This window comes from Phyllostomus hastatus, unplaced genomic scaffold, assembly GCF_019186645.2.
Source record: "Phyllostomus hastatus isolate PE091 unplaced genomic scaffold, TTU_PhHast_1.1 phas_scaffold_501, whole genome shotgun sequence".
Lineage (NCBI taxonomy): Eukaryota > Metazoa > Chordata > Mammalia > Chiroptera > Phyllostomidae > Phyllostomus > Phyllostomus hastatus.
In genome coordinates, this window is record NW_025334033.1 from 66,473,701 (window position 1) to 66,498,489 (window position 24,789).

The 24,789-nt window shown below is 47.2% G+C and overlaps 1 protein-coding gene across 2 annotated transcripts in view; it reads right to left on the minus strand.

The window, feature by feature from the left end:
• The window catches only part of ATG2B (autophagy related 2B), a 65,280-nt gene extending 40,491 nt beyond the window's left edge, over positions 1 to 24,789 (minus strand). The window contains exons 1-12 of one of the 2 annotated variants that reach the window (XM_045822399.1): positions 24,224 to 24,789; positions 14,337 to 14,499; positions 11,191 to 11,343; positions 10,637 to 10,739; positions 9,215 to 9,377; positions 8,282 to 8,461; positions 4,979 to 5,075; positions 3,870 to 4,055; positions 2,698 to 2,849; positions 2,497 to 2,605; positions 1,517 to 1,778; positions 110 to 260 (exon numbers count right to left, since the gene is read on the minus strand). In XM_045822399.1, coding sequence (XP_045678355.1) covers positions 110 to 260; positions 1,517 to 1,778; positions 2,497 to 2,605; positions 2,698 to 2,849; positions 3,870 to 4,055; positions 4,979 to 5,075; positions 8,282 to 8,461; positions 9,215 to 9,377; positions 10,637 to 10,739; positions 11,191 to 11,343; positions 14,337 to 14,499; positions 24,224 to 24,385 — 1,881 coding nt within the window. In that variant the 5' untranslated portion in view covers positions 24,386 to 24,789. Of the gene's footprint in view, positions 1 to 109; positions 261 to 1,516; positions 1,779 to 2,496; positions 2,606 to 2,697; positions 2,853 to 3,869; positions 4,056 to 4,978; positions 5,076 to 8,281; positions 8,462 to 9,214; positions 9,378 to 10,636; positions 10,740 to 11,190; positions 11,344 to 14,336; positions 14,500 to 24,223 lie in introns of both variants that reach the window. The other variant, XM_045822398.1, reaches the window with a different exon arrangement.

The following is a 24,789-nucleotide window of genomic DNA, read 5'->3' on the forward strand; positions in this document are numbered from 1 at the left end:
TGTGACTTCCTATCCCTTCTTTGAAGAAGACCATCGCTGCTCAGACAATTCTTTAAAGAGCAAGGCAGATTTCAGGAGGGGTCACACGGGAACGGCACTGGGCACTTGCCTCCGTGTAGTGAGGAGAAGCAGACGGGCAATCTGTGGGAAACAGGCACTCCAACAGCTCCATCTGCCCAATGGACATGTCAGTGCTGAAACACCTGGATGCCGACCTTTGTCTCTGTTCATAGGACACTTTGACGCCAGTTCCGATAAACCTATCACAAGACACGCAGCATTTAAGAGTGTCCACTTATTTCTAGATTGCACAGGGTATAACCAGTACACAGTGTTAATAAAGTGTAATAATTACCTACCTATTCTGACAAATTCAAGTTGCAAATACTATTGCTAAGGATATTAGCCAGAAAGATTACTTCAAATTTACCTGACACGGGATAAAAAAACCAGTTCTGTTGACAGGAAACTACCCAGGATATATTTATTTCCCCAAATTGCCCTTCCTTCTTCCTTTACCCCCTGCAATTTACACTGCAGGGGGTAAAATCTTTAACATCTATGATACATACACATGTAACAGTGTCTTAAAATTATCTAAAAGCATCATGCAATATTTTTAAAGCTTCAGTGGAGTTCAAATGCAGGTAGTTCTCTAGTTTTTATTGTTTTTGTTATATTTCCTACTGACAGGTACTTAAAACCTTGTCAAAAAAACTGGAAGAAAATAATGCTTTTTGAAGTTTGATTATAAATACATACTAGGGTTCTAACCTGCAGAATTTATTTTGCTAGGTATAAAAACTAATTTATATATTAATTTTAACGCTTAAAAAAGTTAAAGTTAAAATAAAAGACCAAACTATTTTCTAAGAATATCAATATACTGTATAAACCATTGTATTCAGACAATAACATGACAACAATGTACAGGTCACTTTCATGTTAAAATCAAGAGCATGTGCACGCTGACAACATTACACTTACACATGTAACTATCTCATCTACGAGAACTGAACTGGTGAAGAGGTCACTGGCTCCTTGGACAGCTTTGACTTTTTAAGTAGAAGGTGAAAACATCGCACCCGAGCTTGGGAGCAGCCTTGGGGGGCCGTCTCCTCAGGGCCAGGGAGGGGGCACCCAGGTCACTTCCAGGTCCTCCTCGGAAGCCCATTCCACGCTGACCGCCACCACCCCCTCTGCTCAGCCAGTAGCGATAACTATGATGGTGTCGGTGGCTATGACGGCAACATGCGGTCAGAGCAACGTGACGGGAGCAGGGCAGGGAGCCGAGAAGGGGGGACCCCGCCCTCCAGAGCAGCCAGAGCCGGAGCTCCCTAGCCCCCCCGACCAAGAGGCCCCGCGGCGACCACCGCTGCAGCATGGGCAGGAAACCTCACTCCTTCACAAATAAAACGTGAGTTATACACACAAATGGAGGCAGGCAGACAGAGAAAAGTGCAAGTCCACTTTTCGCTCTTTTCCGAGGACCGTTCATAAACACGAGAGCGCTTACCTAAGGTGATCGTGGGAGCAAGCTTCTGCAAATGCTGTTCGGAAAGACTTGAAATCCTCGGCTGAAAACCTCGCTGGGTCCACCTTCTCTATGCGGGAAAAGAAGGCCACCGCCAGAGGCGCCAGCGGGTTCAGGTTCGGCGACGTCTCGGGCGGAGACAGCGGGTCGATGTGCAGCACGGAGGCCGAAAACGTCCCCACCGCCAGTCGGAAAATAAGCTCAGGCCGGGACTCGTCCACCGAGACAGATCTGGACGGGAGCGCTGGAACACAGGAGTCAAAGACCCACGCAGAGGACTTAACACCGACCAGTAACCCGCTGTGCCCCAACTAGCAAGCATGCGCTTACGCATTCGTTTTCAGAGACAGGCGACTGCACAACAGTGTGAGTGATATTAAACAAATAAAACAAGTTAACCGTCATCTTTCCCCATTTCGTATCCAGGATCCTCGGTACCTGGAGCGCACGAGCGTGCTGGGGTGGGAAACACGTGAACGCAGCTTTGCGTCAGTGCGGTCGCAGCGGCACGGTCAGAGGCCACCCCAGGCCGCTCGCCAGGTTTCCCTCCAAACCTTACGTCCACCCCAGTTACATGTCCCAGGGGAGAAGCCCGAGGTTCACTTTCAAGTCAAGTATAAACAGTCAAACGCAATTCACTCCATGATGGTTGACTGACACTCCTGGACTGCAGTAGCAGTATGAAACTTCTGATGTACTTTCGACTCAAAATACTTAAGTATTTAAATATGCAAAAAACACACTGAATGGGCAACTATACCGGAACACTTCACAGCGAACTGTTCGACAATGCTTCATTTTCTTTCTAAACCAGGTTAAATGGTCTAGACCAAAAAAAAAACAAAAAAAAAAAAACCAAAAACCTATGGAGGAGAAGGAAAGAAGCGGTAGAACGGCACTTTTTATTTCAAGTCTGTAAAGCCCCAGCGGAAGCCGCCAACAAGTGCCCCGGCTGCACTCACGAGCCTGCGGCTGCGGCGGGGACGGGCGGGCCGGGGCGGCGGGCGGCGCGGGGCCTCTGGCCGGCGGCTCCTGGTGGCGGTCCAGGAAGTCTCCCCACGTCGGCTGCAGCTGCGAAGGAACCATTTTCAGACAGATGAATGAAGTCATGAACTCTAGGAGCCAGTGCCCAAGAATGGAACGAAGAGGAAAGGATACTTTACCACGGTAGCGCTTAGCGGAGACCCTGCTGGGGTGTTTGTGTACGTGCTAGTTAGCGACAACTCCAGGTCCATGTTCGGAGGGTCCCCCAGGGGCGGCAGGGAAGAGAGGCTGTGGGACATGTCCATCTCGGCCATGGAGAAGAAGACTTCTTCTTCTGGAGAGAACCACACTTCGTCAGCCGCACTGTGATTCCGCAAGTCTACGTCTCTCAACTCATATGCGCTAATACAATGTTCTTCCTTCGGATTATCTCAGATAGAGTGATGCCCTAAATTTTGTTACTTCCAGTGGGGTAATTTATTTGGATCTAAGATATAAATCGCACAGTAAAAACTCAACTGCACATAGGTTAACAACAGTTTATGCTATCTTGCTGGTGAACTGTGATACATGATATGCAGCATTACCTGGTATATTTTTAAGTGTCATTACAATTCAGAAGTTGAAATTCAGATTAAAATGGCATATGTGTGTGTGTGTGTGTGTGTGTGTATATATATATATCTTGCAACCTCTGGTTTCCTATGGATACAGCTATTTCTTTTTTAAAAAGAATAAAATTTTAAAAAGGTGAAATAAGAGCTGCATGTATTACTTTGAGTTCTATATATATCTCATTTCTTTCCTTCTGGAGATAATTTTACCTTCGTGCAAAGAAACTCTGTTATGGCCAGAAATTCAGCTGACTTTGATTTTCTATTTAGTTCAACAGTCCATAGTTAAATTGACTCTTATTATTTAGGGTATAAGTACTCATACATTCTGAAACACTTCTAAATGCAAAGTAAACTAGATAAAGATTATATTTACATGTAATTGGTAATCAAGAAAGGTCCGTATTTAAAGGGATCTAGAAATCATTATGTGAGCTCCTAAGAACTTGACGAAATGAAGACTCACCCCCATTTATCTCGGGTGTAAATCCACATTTATCTAAAGCGAGTTTCCTTAGAATAGGTCATGACTTATGTAAACTCCACAATCAAAAACGGGCGCTGGAGCAAGTCACCGTAACGCTGGGTTAGGAAGGTAAACTTGGCGATTTAACCCTTCTCCCGGGACGGGTCTTCTGTTCTCTCATTACTAGCCCGCTTCGCAGCGGCCAAAAGCGAGTTACCCTGCTCCGTGGTGACGGCGTCTGACCGTGGCGCCAGCCTCTCGTGTCGCTTACCACGGCTGGAAGGCGTGCGCGCTGCCTCGGTCTCGTAAAAGCTTTGCTCCGCAGACACGCCCGCGGAGAGGGAGTCCTTCCTCAGGTAGTACCGGTTCAGCTCCATCTGAATGCGGTACTCTTCCTCCTGCTGCATGGGCCGGCTCTTCCTGTCTTTGTTCGCCAGACCTATTTTGCTAGAATTTTCTACAAGTGTACAAGAGGAAAAAAAAAAACAGCATTTAAATGTGGAGTTATTTAATCATTTCTCTCTCAAAACCCTCTTATCCGACACCAGTGGCAACATTTTTGTAAAGTGACCTTCCTAAGAATAAATTGTGATTTCCGAAACGAAACTACGCAATCAAAAAGAGGCACTGTAGCACACACGCACTGGTTCTGCAGTTACCACCGTGATGCCGTGGTTAGAGCCACGTGGAAATGCAACCCTGCGCCCTGGCTGGCGTGGCTCAGTGGGTACGTGCTGGTCTGCGAACCTGCAGGTCACCGGTTTGGTTCCCGGTCAGGGCACTTGGCTGGGTTGTAGGCTGGGTCCCTACTTGGGGACCGATCAATGTTTCTCTCCCTTCCTTTCTTCCTCTCTTTCCCTCTCTCTAACAATAAATAAAATATTTAAGGAAAAAAATTTAATCCTTCTTACAGGATGGCTCTTTTATTCTTCCATCCCTGACCCCATTTCACAACGGCCCGACTCAGCACCGCCGTCCGTGCAAGGCCACCGCCGTTCCATGCTAACCAGCCATCGAAGCGATACCGTCACGCATAAAGCTAGAAATCGCAGAAATCTTATCTTTGATAAGTCAATTAAAAATGTGTGCTCTTAACTGTGTTAAAGAATTACACTTTCTCAGTTGCATGAAGTACTGTGCCCAACCAAGGAAGCAGGCCAGGCAATTCTGAAAAGGTTAAGGTGACATAAATAATCTGAGTGCCAACTTGTGCCACGGTGACACAATTTAAAAGATCCAATCAAATTGAAGTATTAGGATTCTTATTTACAATACATATTTAACTTCACATATTCCTTTATAAGACAGTATGTATGTTATATGTATTTTAACTAAAACGTTTTAAAGAATTAAAAACAGTAACAACAGAGCGATACTCGCCTGGCCCAGCAATAGCCGCTAGCATGTCCAGGAGCAGGTGCACCTGTCTCGGAGACAGGAACAGATGGATAGAGTCCATCTGTCCATCCACGTCCAGCTTCAAAAAAGCAGAAGAGGACACGCCAGGGTGAACACCTTCATCGTCTCGGCACCACGATCCCAGTGCATGTCAATACATGTGCCAGTGCATGTCAATACACCGAGACGACACCGAGTCTTTAGTCTTGAATTCCTTCAGCTAAGACTCCCTCTACCAACTCACAGATGGAAATGCTCCTGAGAAAGTCCACGCTGGCAAGTCCAATGTCATACTCTGTCTGTCTAAGTTTTCTGAGTATTTAAGGTGGCCTCACGGCATGGTCTCCAAGGAAGAACGTGGCGATGGCAGCAGTAGAGTACTCACCCCCATCATGATTTTGAAAGACTCAAAGCATGATCCTTAAAGCTTGCTTTAAACCAACGGCAAATAGAGCCGGCTCTCCTAGGCGTGCCCACAGACACTACGCCTGCGCAGGCCACGTGAGGACCTCGTTCCAGCGACGGCGCCGCTCTCAGCACGCGCCGTGGGCACCAAGCCCACCCCGAGCTGGACACAGGAGTGTGAGCCGCAGCGCAAACGTTGACGGAAGGGGGGCGCTCGAGTGAGCGTCCCTTCTCTTTCCCAGCTCTTCCTCGGTTTCCTCTTGCACAAATAGAAGCCCACCCCCTCTCACCCTGATGTCTGTGGGGTACACTGGGGGGCGGGGGGGGGAACATCACTCTGTTCTGCACCTCCGAGTCTGGATTGCCGAAGAGGCCGGCCCGGCTTTTCACTCAGTGCCTCAGCTCTAACGCCAACACTGACCCCCGCCGCGGCTGCAGAAGAGCTCCGTTAACAAGACATTTATATTTTAAAAAAGGGTGCCTTCCCCAAGAGAAAAACAAATATCTTCTGACACTAGATGTTAAGACATTTTATATTTTTAAAAGGGCGCCTCCCCCACGAGAAAAACAAATATCTTCGATACTAGAAACACAAATAAAATAAATTACATAGCGGTTTCGAGACTGCCATGATGTAACCAACAATTCTCCATCATCATCATCATCACCACCACCACCACCACCTCCTCTTTGGAGTACCAGGGCACTCTGTGGGGTGTTTTTATTCTGCTTCCTCTCATTCCTAGCGCTGCTGCTGCTTTACAGACGAGGAGGCAGGCTCACAGAGACTCGGGGGTGGCCATGAGGCGCTCGGACCCTGCCCCGTGCGGACCCGATGGCAAGCCCCCAGGGCTCCCCAACAGTCTGTCCATGGAGGTGCAGACCAGAAGGGCCCTCCAGAGAGCAAGCTCAGACGAGGGTTACCACTGAACTGCAGCACAGCCGTCGCTGAGGGCCGTGCGAAGGTCATCTCACGGGCTGAGCTGGTCCCGAGCCCCTCCCGAGGCAGGTGGCGGTGGGCAGCCACTCGGCGGCCACGCACCTTCCTCACTGAGCGCGCACGGCCGTGCCCAGCTGCCTCCCGCCTCACGCTCCCTCAGTCTCACGTCCGAAAAGAAAACAGCGGAAGGTGCCATTGTTGGCAGCAGTGGACACCTTCCTTCCTGGCAGCCGCCATCCGTTTGGGCTCAAATAAACTCATAACAATTCTATACAGGCTGGATGTTTCTCATGTCAACAGGGACTTGTTTTACGGGGTTCTTTGCTGACTGCTGACACCACAGGCCATACATCAGCAAGGAGTCAGGGCTGGGGACAGTGGAAAAACACCTAACTGCCAAATTTAAAAGTTGGGTTTTTACTTCTTAGTATTGAAAGCACATTGCAACTAGAGAATGTAATACTAAAATAAATTTCAAAATCAGTGTTAACATAGTAACTGAAACAAAAATGTCTGTAAATTCAGTACAGGCAGCGCACTATTTCATATGCACTGCATTCCTGCAAACAGCCCTGGCCGGTGCGGCTCATGGACTGAGCGCCAGCCTGCAAACCCAAGGGTCACTGGTTCAATCCCAGCAGGGCACATGCCGCAGTTGCGGGCCAGGTCCCCAGCAGGGGGCGCACGAGGGGCAACCAATCGACGTTTCTCTTCCTCTCTTTCTCCCTCCCTTCCCCTCTCTCTGAAAATAAATAAATAAAATCTTTTTTAAAATGTCATTGTTACGGCTCTTCCTTCCTGGAGAAGAGCAACCGCAGGCCCCAGAGGCGCGGTGTCTGCATTCCCCAGGGAGGTTCCCAGGCGGGGGACCCGCTGCAGGGTCCCCACAGAGCCCTGGCTTTCTGCTGCAGTGACGCTTGCCTCCAACCGCTTACTAAGGACGGGCTTAAGGCCCGGCGAAGGGCGTTCTGCCATCCGAGGTAGGTAGGACAGAGGAGGAAACAGTGGCCGAGGGGACGATTGGTGATGGGAAGGCTGCCATTCTAATCACCTCCCTCCTCCTCCTCCACCTCCAGTCGGGTGTTCCGGTCCAAGGGAGGACTCCCAGCAGCCTTCAACCCCCCGAAAAGCTTTCTGTATACGTGCACGGGGACCCAGGGGCTCCCTCGCCCGCGGCCCCACGGCGGGTGCTGCCCCGAGTGGCGCATCTTTCACTAAAAGGCCACGACCGGACCCGCTCATCTCTGCCTCCCTCCAGAGCCCGCGGGGCCTGGCGCACAGCGGCCGCTCAGCACCTAGAGCCGGGAGGACCGGTGCGCACACGCGTGAGTAGGGCCCGCGTCTTCTCCACGGAGACCACACTTTACAGGCTGCAGAGAAAATTCGCTCCCAAGTCTGCGAACACCTCCTGACAAACACACGTTTGACTGACTGAATAAATGCACGTTTCCCGATTCGAAATCGTTCCCTAAGAAACAAGTGCGGTCGTCTCTACAGAGCCTTCAAAAAGCTGTGAGACATCACGAAAAAAATCAATCACAACTATAAAAATGGCCCTTCGGTTAAAAATACACATAGGTGGATACTCTTACATATAATTAAACACCTTCAGTCAGCCTGCTTTCTGAATCTCTCCTCTGTGTGATGCTAGAACAACACCCTTTAATGGCACATTCCCAGGTGGCGGAACTAATGGCCACCTGGAGCTGCCAGAGCAGGAGAGTGAGGAGGTGACTCAGATCCCTGAGCTGCAGCCGCAGGGTGGAGGCATCCCGCGACCTCCCTAAACCTCCCTAAAACTGGGTGTCAACTCGGAATCCAGGCAGTGGGCCCCGTGTTCCAGGGCGATCCATGGTAACCGTCAGGGGTCATGGCGCACATTAAAGAACACTTGTAGTTTGATTTCATTTTTCACTACGGAGAATAAAACGAATCTTTACCTTCGCTCCCGGAAGTACTTCATTCTGCTTCAGCATGAGACTCAACTCCAGCCTGCCCATTAGCCCTCCGATCTGCACGGGGTCAGAGGGCGCTACCTCTGGCAAACTTCTGGTCAGCTGCGGGTGGGGCTCATAGACAATTTTAGGGTTCCAGCTGGGGGAGAGCTTTGGCTCAGTTTCCTACGATAATGCAATAAGAATAAAGTACGTTACTATAAACAAATCGAAATGCAAAATAGAAATGTCAACGGAAGAAGAAAAACACATTTGACATGTGAAACTGGTTTATGTTACAACAAGCACACTGGCCTTGTAGCTAGCACGAAACACAGTCACATGTCACCACAGCACTTGGCAATGAAGACACATAATGGGACAGGGCTTTATGGAAAAAAGCACAACTGTTCAAGTTACAGTCATAAGAAAACTTAGTAGATGTTCTATAATGAATACAAACTGGTTTTTGAAATAAGGTATATGATAAATGATAGAATAACTGATTTTGATACAGAAAAGGATTCTCCAGTCATAGAAGGAATTCATAAAAAGCTTCCTAATTATAAACTTCTTTAAAGATACAATTTGTAAGATAAGTGTTCAGCAACAGAATCACTACTGTGTAGGTAAACGTGAACGCTGCTTGATTGCCTGTGTTTACTGTGCAAGGACATTAGATGTCAATCTACCATTTCTCCCCAAGGAACAGAGGGTAACGGTTCTCCACCAAATTAATACACAGCAAAGAAGAAAGACATTAATTATAAATATGTTTTAAAATCTCTGAAATATGTCCCCATTACTAAGTATTTGTGTCAACTTCCAGATCAGATGGAAACTCATTAACACATATCCCAGCAAAATTGAATAGCGCTCATTTAACCCGCTTAAAAACCTGTGACTTAGTATTTGGTTTTTCTGTTTTGTTTTTCCTACCACTGGTGCGGCTGAGCACACTGGGGAAGACTTTGCTGATGCAGAAAACTCATCCCAGAAGAGCGACACTCCAGAGAGCTGAAGCAACTTGTGCGCAAAGGCCGTGGGCTGATGCACGTTAATTCCTGAAGACTCGTCCGCAGTTTCATCGCAGTACACGGTTCTGAAAGTCAAGGGCAGAGAGGGCGTTCGCGCCAAACCCCTAGGAAAGCCTCTCGCGATGATGAGAAATGCGCACGGCTTTTTAAGTCGAAGGGACTTTTCAAGGGTCAGCACTTAGAATATGCCTAGGGTATGGGTCAGCATTCCCGTGCTTCACTCCAGTAAATACCTCACGAGACCTTACCCCCCCGAGAGAGAACTTTACGGGGCTCCTAAATCTGGGGGGAAAGTCAGTAACTTCCTGCAGTTAGCTTCGAGGAAAACAATTCCCACACCCCCTCCCTCCCTTCCTCCCTCCCTCGCAAACAGCTCTGGGTAACAGTGAGACAGCATTTGTCTCCAAGTCCGAAGCCTGGCATAAATGACATTTCTTGAATTATGACTATGCTATAAATTCTTGACTAATCTTCAGTTTAATCAAAATAAAGTAGTTCTGTGTGCATGAGATTTTAGACACGTTTAACATACCATTTAAGGTCATGCACCAACATTTCAAAGATCTGTCCATAATAACTGTTTCACTAGCAGGCAGGTTTTGCGAAAGGAGAGGAACCATAACCCATCTGCGTCACGGTCGGGCAGAGGTCCCGGGTGCTCAGGGCGTGGCCTTCATCCTGCTTCCCGCTGCCGGCCGTGAGCGCGGCCTCGAGGCCCAGGCGGGCAATCACTGACTCTGACCGACAGCCTCGAGTGAGCGTGGAAGCCGACCCCTGGCTGAGAGCTAGTTACCGGGGCTCCACGTGGGCAAACACAGAAAACCGAAAAGTTTCTATCTTTTTTACGTAAATCGCTAACTGCAAATTTTGACCTTATGACGCCCTCACAGACCCTCAAATAAAACAGCAGTCTCAGCCTTCCTCGTCAAAAATGCTGCTCCCGTGAAGGAGACACGCGTGAATAGCGTGTATGTGAAAACCACGGGAACCCTCCAACAGGAGTGAGTGCCCCGCGCGCGGCAGCACCCGGGTGCTCGTGTTCTGATTCGGAAGAAACCAGAAGAGGATCGCCCGCTTCGAGTTCAATGTAACGTTATTATGTGCGACTCTGCCCCGACTGACACTTTCAAGGCCTCACTGACGGGGTCGGAACACAACCGGGAGGACAGCACTTCGCTCTAAATTCTATGATGTGTCAGTTTCATAGCGTTACCTGTCATCTCGAAAAGCATTCTGAAATCGAATGTAAGAGTCAGATTCTTGTTATTCAAACATGAATAGAATTGGGTCATTTTTTTTATTTTTCAGCTGTAAAGAGTCTTACCTTTCTATTCGTATTTCAAGTGCGGTTCCAGTTTTGGAATTTTCTGGCACATGTTCAATTCTCAAGACAGTGTCTAAAAAAGTGACTTTTACTCTTCTCAGTACTAGAGTAAACAGGTAACCATCAACATAAGAGACATAAATAGAAACTTCAGATCAAAGAATAAGTACTAAATTAGCTTAATACAAACTTATAAAATAAAATCGAACTGAATTCCTTAACAATCCTGAAACTTGGAGTTGCATAATAAACGTTCTGCTTTATGGAGCACCTCCCCCTGGTGACACCTCAGCGGGCGGCTGGGGCGGCGACCGGCCCTTTCTGTTTAATTCGACCCCACGTCTAAGCGTAACAACATAGACCAAGCAGAAACTCGGCACGAGAGACCATGAAACTAGACTGAATATGATGTTTAATCGACCTCAACTCTAAAGTTCTAAAGCGAGAACAATTCATTTAAAAATCACTCTGATGGCTCTTCCTTATACAAGCCTTACTAAATAAAGGTTCTAAATACCGTATCCATTTTTTTTAAATACGCAGTAATACCAAACCTGTTTCAATGGTTTCAGCAAACTTTTCAAGTCCTTCAAAGGGCTGGGATCCTTCTCCTTGTTCATCTGTCAGTTTCTGGCTGAGACATTCTTTCGCCAACTGCATACTGCTGGTCATGAAACTTGACCAGTACATAGGTTCAGAACCAGTTGCTGTGGAAAATACAGAGTAATCCGGAATGATTTCTCATAGTTACCACAAAGCCACTTCTTAAAATGACACATTTCAAATACATAAATTCTTAATCCTCCACAAGATATTTAGCATCGGGGTGTTGCACAGGAATACAATATTCTAAATTACCCTTGAAATTTAAACATCACCTTATGATAGCCGAGAAGGGAAAATAAAAATCACAGATCACACACACACAAAAAAAATCCAGAGACGTGCTCTCATTACATGGTATTTATCTGCCAAATAATAATTCACGTATTCATTCAACAAGTACTTAGTGGGTATTTCATACACACACAAGCGCTGCTCCAAATACTACCGAACAGGGCGGACAAACGTCCCGTGAAGAGTCAGCAAACACCGCAGGCTCTTTGGGCCGCACAGTCTCTATCGTGACCACTCAGCTCTTACTCCGCGACAGAAGCAGCCCGAGAGAATAAGTACATGAAGAAGTATGTTGGTGTTCCAATAAAAATGTATTCATAAAAACAGGCGACAGACCGGATTTGGCCAGCCGGCCACGGGTAGCTGACCCTCCAACGGGGGGAGAAAAAGAAAAGGATTACCAGCTCTGTCCTCAGAGAGCCTACAACAGAGGGGAAGAAATAAGGTGAGATTAAGAAGAATTAGTTGGCAACGATGAAGTACCAGCAGATAGCATTGTGACAGCTGAGAGCAGAGGTGAGTTCTTCGGGCTGAGGGAGTCGCCAGGACAAAGGGCAGGGGAGCTGACCCGGGCGGCGGAAGGCTGGCATAGAAGCAGTTAAAATGGAAGAGCGTCTTTCGAGGAAGAACCGCAGGAACGGAGGAGTCCTTCCCAGACCTGCCCCTCCCGAGTGCCTCCACCCCACTCCCTCCCGTCATCCGTCATCGGAAGCAAGCTGACGGGGTTACTGCAATTGCTGCCCTCCAGGTGTGCCTGAAGAGCCCTTCCAACAGGGTACTTTTAAAGTCAGGAGCAACTATTTGATTGTCCTTGAGAGAGTGTTGTTACATCTACTCTTCATAGTTAACAGGTGAAACATCCTTGTGAAGGAAATACCGGATTATTAAGGAGGGTTTCCATGCACAGATCACCAATCTTCAAAATACAGGTATTATAATTCCACTAAGCATAATTTAAACTTTGGTGATTCAGACAGCACTTGAAATTATAACTCTTTAAGTTTATATGTATAAACATCACGTGTCACTGAACAAAGGATTTAAGTTCACCATTTAAGATGACCTACCATCATAACTTAACTGGTTTATAAAATACTCCTCCCCCAACACACACACAAATACACACTCTGCAGTAGAAAATCCGTGACACAACATAGCATGGTGGTTAAGAACAAGGACTACAGGACTAGATGCCTGGGTTCAGATCCCATCTTTTCCATTTAACTAGCTATGATCTTGGACAAGTTATTACAGCTGTCTATGCCTCAATTTCCTGTTCTGCAAAATAGAGATAATAAAAATATCTATTTCAAAGAGTTATTGTGAGGTTAATATTTGTAAAGCACTAAGAATAGTATCTGGCATGCAAGAACACAAGTATGTGTTTGATAAATCAGAAAACATCATATGTGTAATTAAAGCTATCACACACACAGACTTGTAAACAATTACTATAACTTTAAAGCTCTTCCCTCTCAGAGTTCCTCCCACCCAGCCAATGCTAAGAAAGAGGTGAAAGAACCGTACAGTGAACACCTGCCTACCTTTCATCTACATTCATCAAGATTCTGCACACACACACACACTCTCGGGCTTTCGCTGAACTATGTGGAGGTGGACTGCAGACGTCACAACACTCACCCCTAAACACCTCAGCATGTAACCTGTCAGAACAAGAACATTCTCCTGCAAAACACTCCCAAGAGACGTAAAACTGACACAATAATATCTCACAAACACTGATACCCAAGTTAACCCAGCTCCCCCTTCACAACAATAAAGAAACAAATAAAACATGATTATATACTGCCATTAGTTATGCGTGTCTTCAGCCTCCTTTAATCTGGAACAGTTCCCCTGTGCTTCTTGTCTGTCATGCCAGTGACATTCTTTACAGTGCCACCCATTTAGTTTACAAAACTTCCCTTATTTTGGGTTTGTCAGACTGCCACTCTGTGATGTGACTCAGGCTAAGCACTCTCAGCAGGAAGAGCAAGTATGTAACTAATGTATATATATAACCTTCTCGGTTGCTCACATCGGGACACACACGAAGTCAGTCTGACCCAACATTGACAAGGCCGAGTTTGAGCATGTGGTTACTTGTGGTGGTCGCTGTCAATTGTCTGCACTGTGAAAGAAACTTTTTCCCTTGTAAATGATATGTAATCACTGGGGGTACTGTGATTCCGTCTAAATGTTAAGCTCCTCAACAGCCCTTCACCAAACGGTATGAGCATTCATTGACGACTCTGTTCTGTACCAGTGTTTATCATGGTGGCCCCCCATAATGGTGAATTCCACCTTTTTCTCAGGTTTTTAGGTAGGCATTCTACTGCAATGAAGGGCTTTCCCTCTCCCTATCCCCTTTACGTATTTATTTATGTATTTGTATCAATGTGGACTTAGGGTGCTTCTTTAAATTAGTGTTATAGTCCATTATCGTTGTTACTCCTTTTGATACTCAGGCTTTCCCGGACTTGGCCAATGGGACCCCTTCGAGCCCAATCCTGCATCCTTCGAACATTTCTCCATCAATTTTTGAGCACGCCCCTGCTTTCTGGCACAACAGATCACTGGTAACAAATAGTTAAACCACCACCTGTGCGTGAACCGTGTAAACAGGGAGAGAAAGAACACTAAAGGTACAATCACACACCCTACCCAGACCCAAATCCTAGCACCTTATCGTCTTGCAAGTACAACTCAAAGTAACAAATGAAACACTGAGTTCCATGCAAGTAGGCTACGTCCCCAGTCTCTAAGAAATAAAGCCGCCAGCCGGAGCGCGCGCTGCACCTACCTAGGCGAGGCCTGGGCCGGAAGACCATCTCCAGCCCCTTCACTTCCAGCGCGCAGTTGTCCTGCAGCAAGGAGCCCCACGGGACCGACAGAGAAATGGACTGTATGAACCCTTCCGTGACTTCCAGAGGCGCGTCTGCTGACTCCAGGATCTCATTGAGACACTACAGAGAAAAACCAAATGCAATCTAAAATCACGAGAACTTCACACTGTTAACTTACTCAAGACGCTAGACTTGCTCACACACGTGTCAGTCACGGGGCGGGGGGGAGGGGGCGGCAGCGGGTGAAGGAAGCAGAGACCTGGCCAAACAGGATTCCTCACCGAGCTCACCCACACAGCTTACCTGCACGTGAGACGATCACGTGACAGAGGAACCGCACTGTGCTATCTGGGTGTGTGAAAGAACCCAACCTGGAGACTCAGGGCAGGCCAGCTGAGGATGTGCTAGCTAAGGCTGAGCAGTTATCCAGGCAAAGGGTCCCAGGCAGAGACAAAGGCATGTGGAAGGATTCGAACAGACAGACAAACAAACCAACCAACCAGCGGAGGTCAATGAGTGCAAGCACGCAGATTGGAGACACAAGAGTATCTGCAGAGAAACGCTGCTTTAGCTGCGGTGCGCTGGGCCAGGGTGACGACGACTAGAAACAGGGCTACACAGACCAGGGAGAGCGGAACCCACAGAGCCTTGTAATTCATGCTAAAGAGTCTGAAAGTCATCTCAAGGGCAAGCTGAAGCCACTGAAAGGTTTTAAGCCAGGGTGCCATGATGGGGTCCAAACCTTTAGCGGGGGCCCCCCTGCAGCCAGGTAGGGCGGGCACTGGAGGAAAGCAAACCTCAGGTGGGCGGTTATTATCAGTAGGAGAAGCCACAGAAGTTGGCTTGGCAACTAGAAGAGGAAGGATTTTTGTAGTACACGAGGAAGCAACGTTAATTGGCATCATGAGGGGTGAGGAGGAGGAGGACTGAAGAACGGCCCCCAGATGCTGGCCGGGGCAGCTGCTCAGGCAATGAATGGTACCACGCACTAACACAGAGAAACCCGGCACAGCTGGTTAGGGGACGAAGGGGCGCTCGGTTCCAAGGAACCCGTCTGGGCAGACATCTAGGTGGAGGCTGCTAGGAAGCAGCTGGAAATTCCGGTCCAGAGCTCAGGAGAGCTATCGGGGCTGGAGCTGAACAAAGGCATCATAAACACAGAGCATAAACGAAGCCACGGGGGCGAGGAGAGACGGCGTTGGGAACTTTCGTCGAGTAAAATAACAAGAGGCCTAGCACGCAACCCTGATAAACACCAGTATTTAAGAAGCGGGTTAAGAAAAAGGAACTTGTGAAAAAGCAGAGAAGGAAAGTCGAGCAAGCTTCGCATCCCAGAAAATCACGGAGAGACGATACGGAAGAGGAGAACGGTCAAGGGCAGCGACGGCTAATAAGGAGTCAAGGACTGTCAACGTCCCCTGGACCTGCTGCTCTCCAGGGGCTTCGGGGGGGCCCCAGGGTGGAGGGGAGAGTCCAGTGCAGGGTGAGGCAAAGCAGACTGCAGCAGGGGGAAGCCAGAATGGATGCAAACACGGCTCGCAGAATAATTAAGTGCGCTTCTGACAATGTACTTTTTAAACCGATAAAACCATCATTATTAAGGGCTAGTTTACAGCTGGGGTCATTGCGGAACGCCATGTCACCTAAGGGCAGAGTCACTAACTCTCTGTGGACAAGCCTCACGCCGACCCTTGAGTGAGACTGGGACCCCCTCACGCTCCATCAGAGGTCACCGCTGAACGGGGCTCTTCATGCTGGTGTCGGCGGGGTCCTACAGACTCCCCCGAAAGTCCATGGGCACGGGTGGTCTTGAGGTCCGAACACCCGCATGCTCAGTCTCTGAGTATGTATCCTTTCCCACGGTGGCCCTTCCTGAGAGGAGGACGCACAACGGTGGCAGCCTGTTGGGTCTCCTTTCCCGAGTTCCCGTTTTCCTCCGCATAGTCTCCCTCCTCCCCCTTCGCCAAAAAAACCCTGTCTTTTAACCTTCCTGAATCCTCCCCTATATACTACCTGGGGCGCAAACATCTCCAGCAGTAAGTTTTCCAGTCTTTCCCTAACTTATACATCTTTTTGACATAACACTCAAAGAACTAAGTGATACGCTACTGCAAAATCTCTGCAATTCTCATCTACTTATGACATCAGCATATCTCAAGCTTGTCACTTGTTTTAAAAATTTAGAATAAGATTTATGCCGAGCCCTGTCAAAGTCTAGTTGTACGTATATTTACCTACAGATGCGTGAACTAACCAGGAAAGAGGAGAAACAACCTATTCATATCAGTAAGAAATGCATTCCAAGAGAAGTTTCTATGCCTAACTATTCAAGTGCATAATGTATTATTGTTTTGATCAACTGCACACTCATAATAATAACACAATCCAGAGGGAAAATGTTAACATTTGAAACTTAATGGCTGTCTGAAGGAGATACTGATCAGTTAAGATCAATATGATGAGCTCAAGAACAACCGGTAAGGAAACCACTAAAAAACAAAAAAAAAAAAAGTGAAGAATTCATGAATTAAAATGTTACAGTACAAAATATTCACTACTGGCCCTGGCTGGTGTGGCTCACTGGATTGAGCGAGGGGCTGCCAACCAAAGGGTCACCGGTTCGATTCCCAGTCGGGGCACAAGCCTGGATTGTGAGCCAGGTCCCCAGTAGGGATGCATGAGAGGCAACCACACACTGACGTTTCCCTCACTCTTTCTCCCTCCCTTCCCATCTCTCTAAAAATAAGTAAATAAAATCTTTAAAGAAAGAAAATATTCACTAGTGTAAAGGAAAGCTTAATAGGAAAAGGAAATTTTAAAATATAGTCAATTTCAATTTAGTCACATGTTTTTATTGTCAAAAATGATGGCATGATCAATAAAAAACTTAGGTATGAAATAAACAAATAATGGTGAAATTGTGCAGAAATAGGAAACAGGATGGGCGTATGGATTCAATGGGAAAAAAATACAGTGTTAAATCTCCAACTATTAGCGAAGAGCGTGTTCGAGCATTTTTAAATGTGTGACGGGAATATGACCCTACTGGGTGAGAAAAATTGTATTTTTATGTCAATATCTACAACACAACGGAAGTTATTCTCTACATCTATTTAAACTTACAACGAAAAAGAGTTTAAGGCAGTTTTTAAATGTACAAGGAATACGGTAGTTCTTCAAAAAAAATTTTAAGAGAAAATTGGGCAAACATGTTTGGAAAACATTCCCCTAAAATACAGCACGTGTGCAGGCCCTAGGTCAGCCTCTTGCAGGCAGGGTAGCTCGGACAAGTTCTCGACGTCTGAGTCCCAATTTCCTCGACTCAAAATAAGGACAGTCCCTGTTTCACAGGGTGGTCGTGAGTGTCTGTGAGATACAAGTCAAGCTACCAGATAGTTCCTGACACTGAGTGAGCACGGCTCAAACGCTGACCATTGTTTTCCACCTTCCCCAGCACCTGCCTAGCACAACGATGAGCGCCATCGGGAATTCAAGGTGTGCTGGACGCTACGACGGAACGAAACATTACGTTCCGTGTTTCTCTTTAACACGTACCATACGGCTAAGAATATACCCTTGTGAGTCCAAACCAAGGCATCAGGATTCAAACAGAGATACAAATGAGCATAAAAATAGGCATGATTTGAGTTAAACCAATTTTGATTAGCACTTACTACACAGAGGACACCATGCTATACTATTTTATACCCAAGTCTTTGCATTAACTCTTCAAAAAACAGCCCTTGAATCAGGAATTTTTGCACCCATTTTACAGGTCTGACAAACATAATCAGAAAAATTAGGAAACTTTCAAAAGGTCTTCAGTTAATCACTGCAGAACCAAAACTATAAAAGAGAGAAACGTATTTTCACAATGGAAGATTCTGCAGGACACTAAGCAAAATCATGTGCTAAACTCGTAATCCTCAAAAAAGTAGTTCTTGGGCTTTGGGACTGACTTCTAGAAAAAGCTTTTAAAACTAAGTAGAACAATGCTCAATCCCTTTAGTAACATTGTTTCTGAAAGTGCAATCAACGCTCACATGCACCACCAGAATTCCTTAGGATACTTCCTAAAAATGTAGATTCTACCCTGGCTGGTGTGGCTCAGTGGATTGAGTACTGGCCTGCGAACCAAAAGGTCACCAGTTCAATTCCCAGTCAGGGCACATACCTCGGTTGCAGGCCAGGTCCCTGGTAGGGGGCACTTGAGAGGCAACCATACATTGATGTCTCTCTCCCTCTCTTTCTCCCTCCCTTTGCCTCTCTAAAAATAAATAAATAAACTCTTTTTAAAAAAAATGTAGATTCTCAGGTCTTTGGAGCCAGAACCCACAGGGAAGGAGCCAGAAGTCTGCGGGTTGGCAACCTTCCCAGGTGAACCCCATGCGGCTGATGTTTGAGGACCTCAGGCTTCTCGAACCTTCCTTCCGAGGCACTGTGGGGTCCAAGAAGAATACTGGAGTCAGAAGATTTAGGTTTGAAATCCTGCTGCTCGGCCAATGCTAAGCCCAAGTTACGGGTAAAATGGAAATGGCGGCACCCAACTGAGAGCAAGAAAACGTATACAAAAGCACCCTGTACAATATATAGAAATACGAGGTGCTTAATTAACGGCCGGCCGCTGTTGTCTTCGAAATCGAACTAAAACCCCCTGTCGTGACACCACGTCCTCTCCAGTCACCAGCCTCATTTCTTTTTCTTTAGTCAAGGCAGCTATTGGCTCAAACTCCCAACTCCTGGGTTGGCCAAGAAGTCCGTATGGCTTCTCCATGAAATAAAAGACACATTTCCCCTTTTCACCAACAATTTCATTTGGATAGTATAAGCATGTGGGCTACCTCCCGCTATTGGCTTCCAGTGGGTAGAGGCCAGGGGTGCTGCTGAACATCTGGCGATGCATGGGACGGCCCCACAGCCAAGAATGATCCGGCTAAAATGTCAGTAGTGCCAAGAAACTTCACAAACCACTTCTGACACATTCGATCAGTCACGGTACCTTCTCCATCCACTGCACAGATCTTTCTCTGTGTGTTTCAGTTGCACTTTTACCTTATCCTTGAAACAATAAAGGATAATATGGCGAAAATGTTGTCTATTTTCTTCTACCTTCAATATTAAAATGACTGCACAAAAATTCACCAATTTTGGTTGTTTTTTTTTTAAATGCATGCTGATACGACAGCTGTCACAAATACAAGCTAACAAAATTGTTTCGAACCAAGCTGAAGACAACTAAGCATCACTGGAGCTATCGTAAGGAAAAAACCTTAATGGGCTTTTTGGTCAACCCAATACTGCCTGCCTTCTAACCCTCAGCTCCTCATACACTGCCCTCAGTTGCCAATAAGCCGACACATAGAACGAACAATGTTCAGTCCTCATCGTCCTTGAATTCTCATCTCAGTCTGACTCCTATCTTTCCATTCTAACTTTCCTTGGTTTCCCTAACACGCTCCTCATTCTCAGTATCTTTCTGGTTCTTTCCCTCTTTCAAATGGTGGTATTCATCTAAGGTCCATCTTCAGCCTCCTTTGTTTCTCAACTGTGTCTACACCTGCCCGTGCGCTCTGAGCCATTCGGTCACCGCTGACACCCTGACGACTCCCAATCTTTGCCTCCGACTCGTCCTCCACCCCAATACCACACAGCATTTTTGGACTACTTCGGTGGGAGAAGAACTCGTGAACTTACAAGACAGCCCATTCCAACTGTGGAAGAGTTCCAAACTCCTTGCCTCTGCTCCTCCCTCCCACTTGAAGCCCCTTTCAAGTTAGTAGTCTCCAAAATGTATCTATCCCAGAGAGTGTATCAGATCACCCACTAAGGATGTGAGTAAAAAAGGAGACATTCCATATTAAATGTTTCACATTTTTAGATTTGAAAGTTGTACTACAATTTACTGTGCAAAGGGCATCGGCACCCTCACTCGGCCACATACCCGACTGGCCCAAACAGGAGACCGTTGGCTCCGCAATGTGGCCGAGTTAAGGGGGGAGGGTACCCCGGGGGGGCTCCATTTCAGCGCACTGGGGCTGACGTGAGCATAGTTCTACACGGCTAAGCCGGGCCTTTAAGCAACAGAAGCCTTGTAAAAGGATAGAAAGTGACAGTAACTTCCTGATTTCCTGGCTTTTCTTATGGCTAAATATTTGTGTGGGATTTAAAGACGAAAAGCAATTTTCTTCTGTACAAACAGAAGAACTTGAAGTATGCTGAGCATCTCACATGATGACAGATGGCTATCAGTAGTATATGTCACCTGGTAGGTTTATTCCAAAAAAAGCAAAACATAACTTTATCTTTTCAAAGTAAAGGTACCATTTTAGCGGAGAGTAAGAAAGTAACAGCTTTTCAAAGGCTACTTGTACTAAGGGGAGAATGTTTCGAAAATTTACCTTTGAAAATGTTTCCACTGCCACATGATTTTGTTGCTAAAATAATGTCTATTAAAAACATTGTCTTTTTTTCAAAATCATAAACTACACAGGTTATAAAAGGTTTGGAAGTATGGAAAATTATACCAATGAATCTGAAAGTCTGCTAAACCAAATTTTTAAAAATGGGTTTTGATGTTAATTTCATATATATACAACCTCCAACTAATCGGCAGTAACTGGCTGAGATCAAGGAAGAAGAGAATGTGGCTGCCAATCTCCACGTGATCCGGGGCGTAAGTGACCGCGAGGACTGGAACATCAGAGAGGTCGTCCATGCGCAATTCTTCCGTGTGGACACACGACTCTGTGAGTCATCTCTTTTCAGTCATGACAGTCACTCAAATCGAGTGTCAACGTAACTGAATTCGGCATCAGAAGTTTGTACAGCTGTATCTAAGTGTCATATCAGGATTTGCCTTGGTCATAAACAGAAATCATTGTAATGAATAAATAAACAGCAACGGCAAATGTTGATTGGATGCTTTATTTGACATGATCATTTTGGTTGGGCACATCTCTTGCCTTCAAGGAACAGAAAGAAACAATCTTCAGAGCTGGTCTAGCCATAAGTCACTCTGTCAAGGAACTTGAAATCAAAGTGTAATATTCGAATATCACCGCCTCCGATTTCCCACGAGGATTAAATAAAAGCACACAAATTAGAGTGCCTCGTACCGTGCCTTAAGTAAACAGATGCTCAATAAACGTTTACTGTCCTTTCCTTGTCTTGAAGCCATAAGATTATTTTAAAAATAATAATAATGGCCTTAGGAATTAGACAGGTTTGAATTCTAACTGTACCACTTGTTGGCCATGCCACTTAAGGAAAATATTTAACTCCATATGTAAAATGGAAATAATAATTCCTACCTCATAAGGGTAATATGAAAAGTCATTAAAGGAAAAGGCATACAAAATTATTCAACCCACAAAAACCAGTTAATAAATGGCTGACCCTCCTCCTTCCAGATGGCCTATTCATAACTATACCACAATACAGGCTCATGGGTCAATGAATTTCAAAATATCCACCATAATCCCTATCTTCAGATAATGATGACAGCACTAGAGTACTCTGACATAGTACTCCATTGTTCCTGCAGTAGAAGCACAGCACTAGAGTACTCTGAAACAGTACTCCATTGTTCCTGCAGTAGAAACACAGCACTAGAGTACTCTGACACAGTACTCCATTGTTCCTTCAGTAGAAGGATGGCACTAAAGTACTCTGACACAGTACTCCATTGTTCCTTCAGTAGAAGGATGGCACTAAAGTACTTTGACACAGTACTCCATTGTTCCTGCAGTAGAAGCACAGCACTGGAGTACTCTGACACAGCACTCCATTGTTCCTGCAGTAGAAGCACAGCACTACAGTACTCTGACACAGTACTCCATTGTTCCTGCAGTAGAAGCACAGCACTGGAGTACTCTGACACAGCACTCCATTGTTCCTGCAGTAGAAGCACAGCACTACAGTACTCTGACACAGTACTCCATTGTTCCTGCAGTAGAAGCACAGCACTAGAGTACTCTGACACAGTACTCCATTGTTCCTTCAGTAGAAGCACAGCACTGGAGTACTCTGACACAGCACTCCATTGTTCCTTCAGTAGAAGCACAGCACTAGAGTACTCTGACACAGTACTCCATTGTTCCTGCGGTAGAAGCACAGCACTGGAGTACTCTGACACAGCACTCCATTGTTCCTGCAGTAGAAGCACAGCACTAGAGTACTCTGACACAGTACTCCATTGTTCCTGCGGTAGAAGCACAGCACTGGAGTACTCTGACACAGCACTCCATTGTTCCTGCAGTAGAAGCACAGCACTAGAGTACTCTGGCATAGACCGGACACCCCACCCACGTGTCCTGAACTCACGTGAATTGCTACCCGGATGTCAGTAGGCTAACTCTGGCAGCCCGGGCCTGGCCTGATGTGGGATTGGGTCTTCCTGCTGCTCAGACCAGGGCTCTTTCCACCATCCTATGTACCCTCCTAGTTTAAATCATCTACTTACAGATATCCGTGCTAGTGCAAACTAACCTAAGGGTCGTAACACTGGATTAGCATAACTTGAGCTTTTCAGGTTTCTATGGCTAAGGAAATCATTACTTTGTTAAAGTACTTTAACATAAGAGAAAAAAGCACAGCTTTTTTACACAGCTTAAATTAGGAGAAAAAGTTTCTTTTTGTTTGGCACAATTATCACAAGAGACCCACCTATAGCTATGGTGTCCTAAGTTTCAGCTGCATAGGAGTGCTCTTAGAAAAGTAAATCTCTAGGAGGGTACAACCAATTCAAACTGTAAGCAGCGAACTCTAGTGCAATAAATAAAAGCTTGGGGGGCCCTGGCTCGTGTAGCTCAGTGGATTGAGCACAGCCTGAGAACCAAAGGGTGTCCAGTTGATTCCCAGTCAGGGCACAAGCCTGGGCTGTGGGCTGGCCCCGGGCGGGGGCCACATGAGAGGCAACCACTCATTGATGTTCTCTCCCCCTCTCTCTCCCTCCTTTCCCCTCTCTTTAAAAATAAATAAATAAATCTTTTTAAAAAAAAAAGGCTTGCGGGAAGCGGGAAAGCCACTTCATTCTGGTCAAACCCAAGGCGAAGTCTACTTTAAGGAAAACACTATGCAGTCACCGTCCAAGTGCAGGTGCAACTGTATGCGGTGAGTTTAAATATACCTACAAGAAGCACCTGTAAGATACAATGAGTCAAGTCACAGCCTCGGGATGACAAGTAGAAAACAGGATTTTAAATGTCTGAAAACTGCAGCTTCAGCGCTCTTGCAACACCTGCGTGTACGCGGTCACGTGAAGCAAACTGCACCGCCAGGGCCACACCATCACCCACAGGCTGGCCCTGGAAATGTCATGGAGCAAAGAAGCAGACGAACCGGCAGAGGAGGCCGTCCCCGAGCTCCCTCCCAGAAGGCGAGCGCCGCGGGAGACAGCGGCGTGCGAGGAGCCAACCCAAAGTAAACAAGCGAATAACTAAGGCTCGCGACGTCCCCAAAGGTCCTCCTCATCCCGAATCCTTCCGGAGTGTCATCCCATGAAATAGGGTTGGTTTTCCACAGAGCCCCGCGACCCCTTTTGCGCGGGGGGGGGGCAGCACCGGTCACCGCTCTCCATGGACCCTGCACAGCCCCCCCAAGCCACTGACTCAAGTGATTCCCACGGCGGAGACTCGAACACCTCTGGTTCAGTTTCCGGAACACGTGATTCGGGGGCGCAAACTTGCTAGAAACAGATTAAACAACACTTGAACACGTGTATCTGAGCCCTGCCACACTGCCCAGGGAGGGACTGAATGTCACCAGTTTTGGATGACACTCCCTGCGCCTCGCCCTAAAGAGGGGAGCCAGTCCCGGCCGGCTGGCCGCCGCTCGCAGCTCTTACCCATTTGTCCAGGGGCACCTGGGCCAGGGACCCGGTGCCCTGGTACAGGTCCAGGCTGAGCTGCTCCAGGCTCAGCTTCTCCTGCAGGAAGTGGCCCAGGTACCTCTGCAGGAGGTAGCGACAGGCCCTCTTCTTGATGGACTCTGAAAACGGCCACGGCATGATGAGGGCTGGCAGGTGGGCCGGCGGTGGCTGCGGGTGGCGGCCGGCGTCCCCAGGCAGTGGAATGGGCCTAAGCCCGGGGCGGCCCCTCCATGCCCGCTCGGCACCGGCGCTCCCTCAGGGCGACCCCATCTCCTGGATCGCGCCGCTGGCTCTAGGCCTGGCGGAGACGAGGGGCGGAGGAGTCCCCGTCGCCCCAGGCCCGGGCGATTCCGGGGAGGATCCTAGTCCGCACAGCGATGGGGTGCGAGGCAGGGCGAAGGGACGCGGCGGCGCCCGAGACAGGGGCTCAGGCGGACACCTCCACCGCCGCCGCGCGACGAATTTGTTGTCATCCGCGGGCGCGCTCCCGACGCTGGCGAAGCTCCCGGCGCGTTCGCGAGCCCCGGACTCCCAGCGCGCCA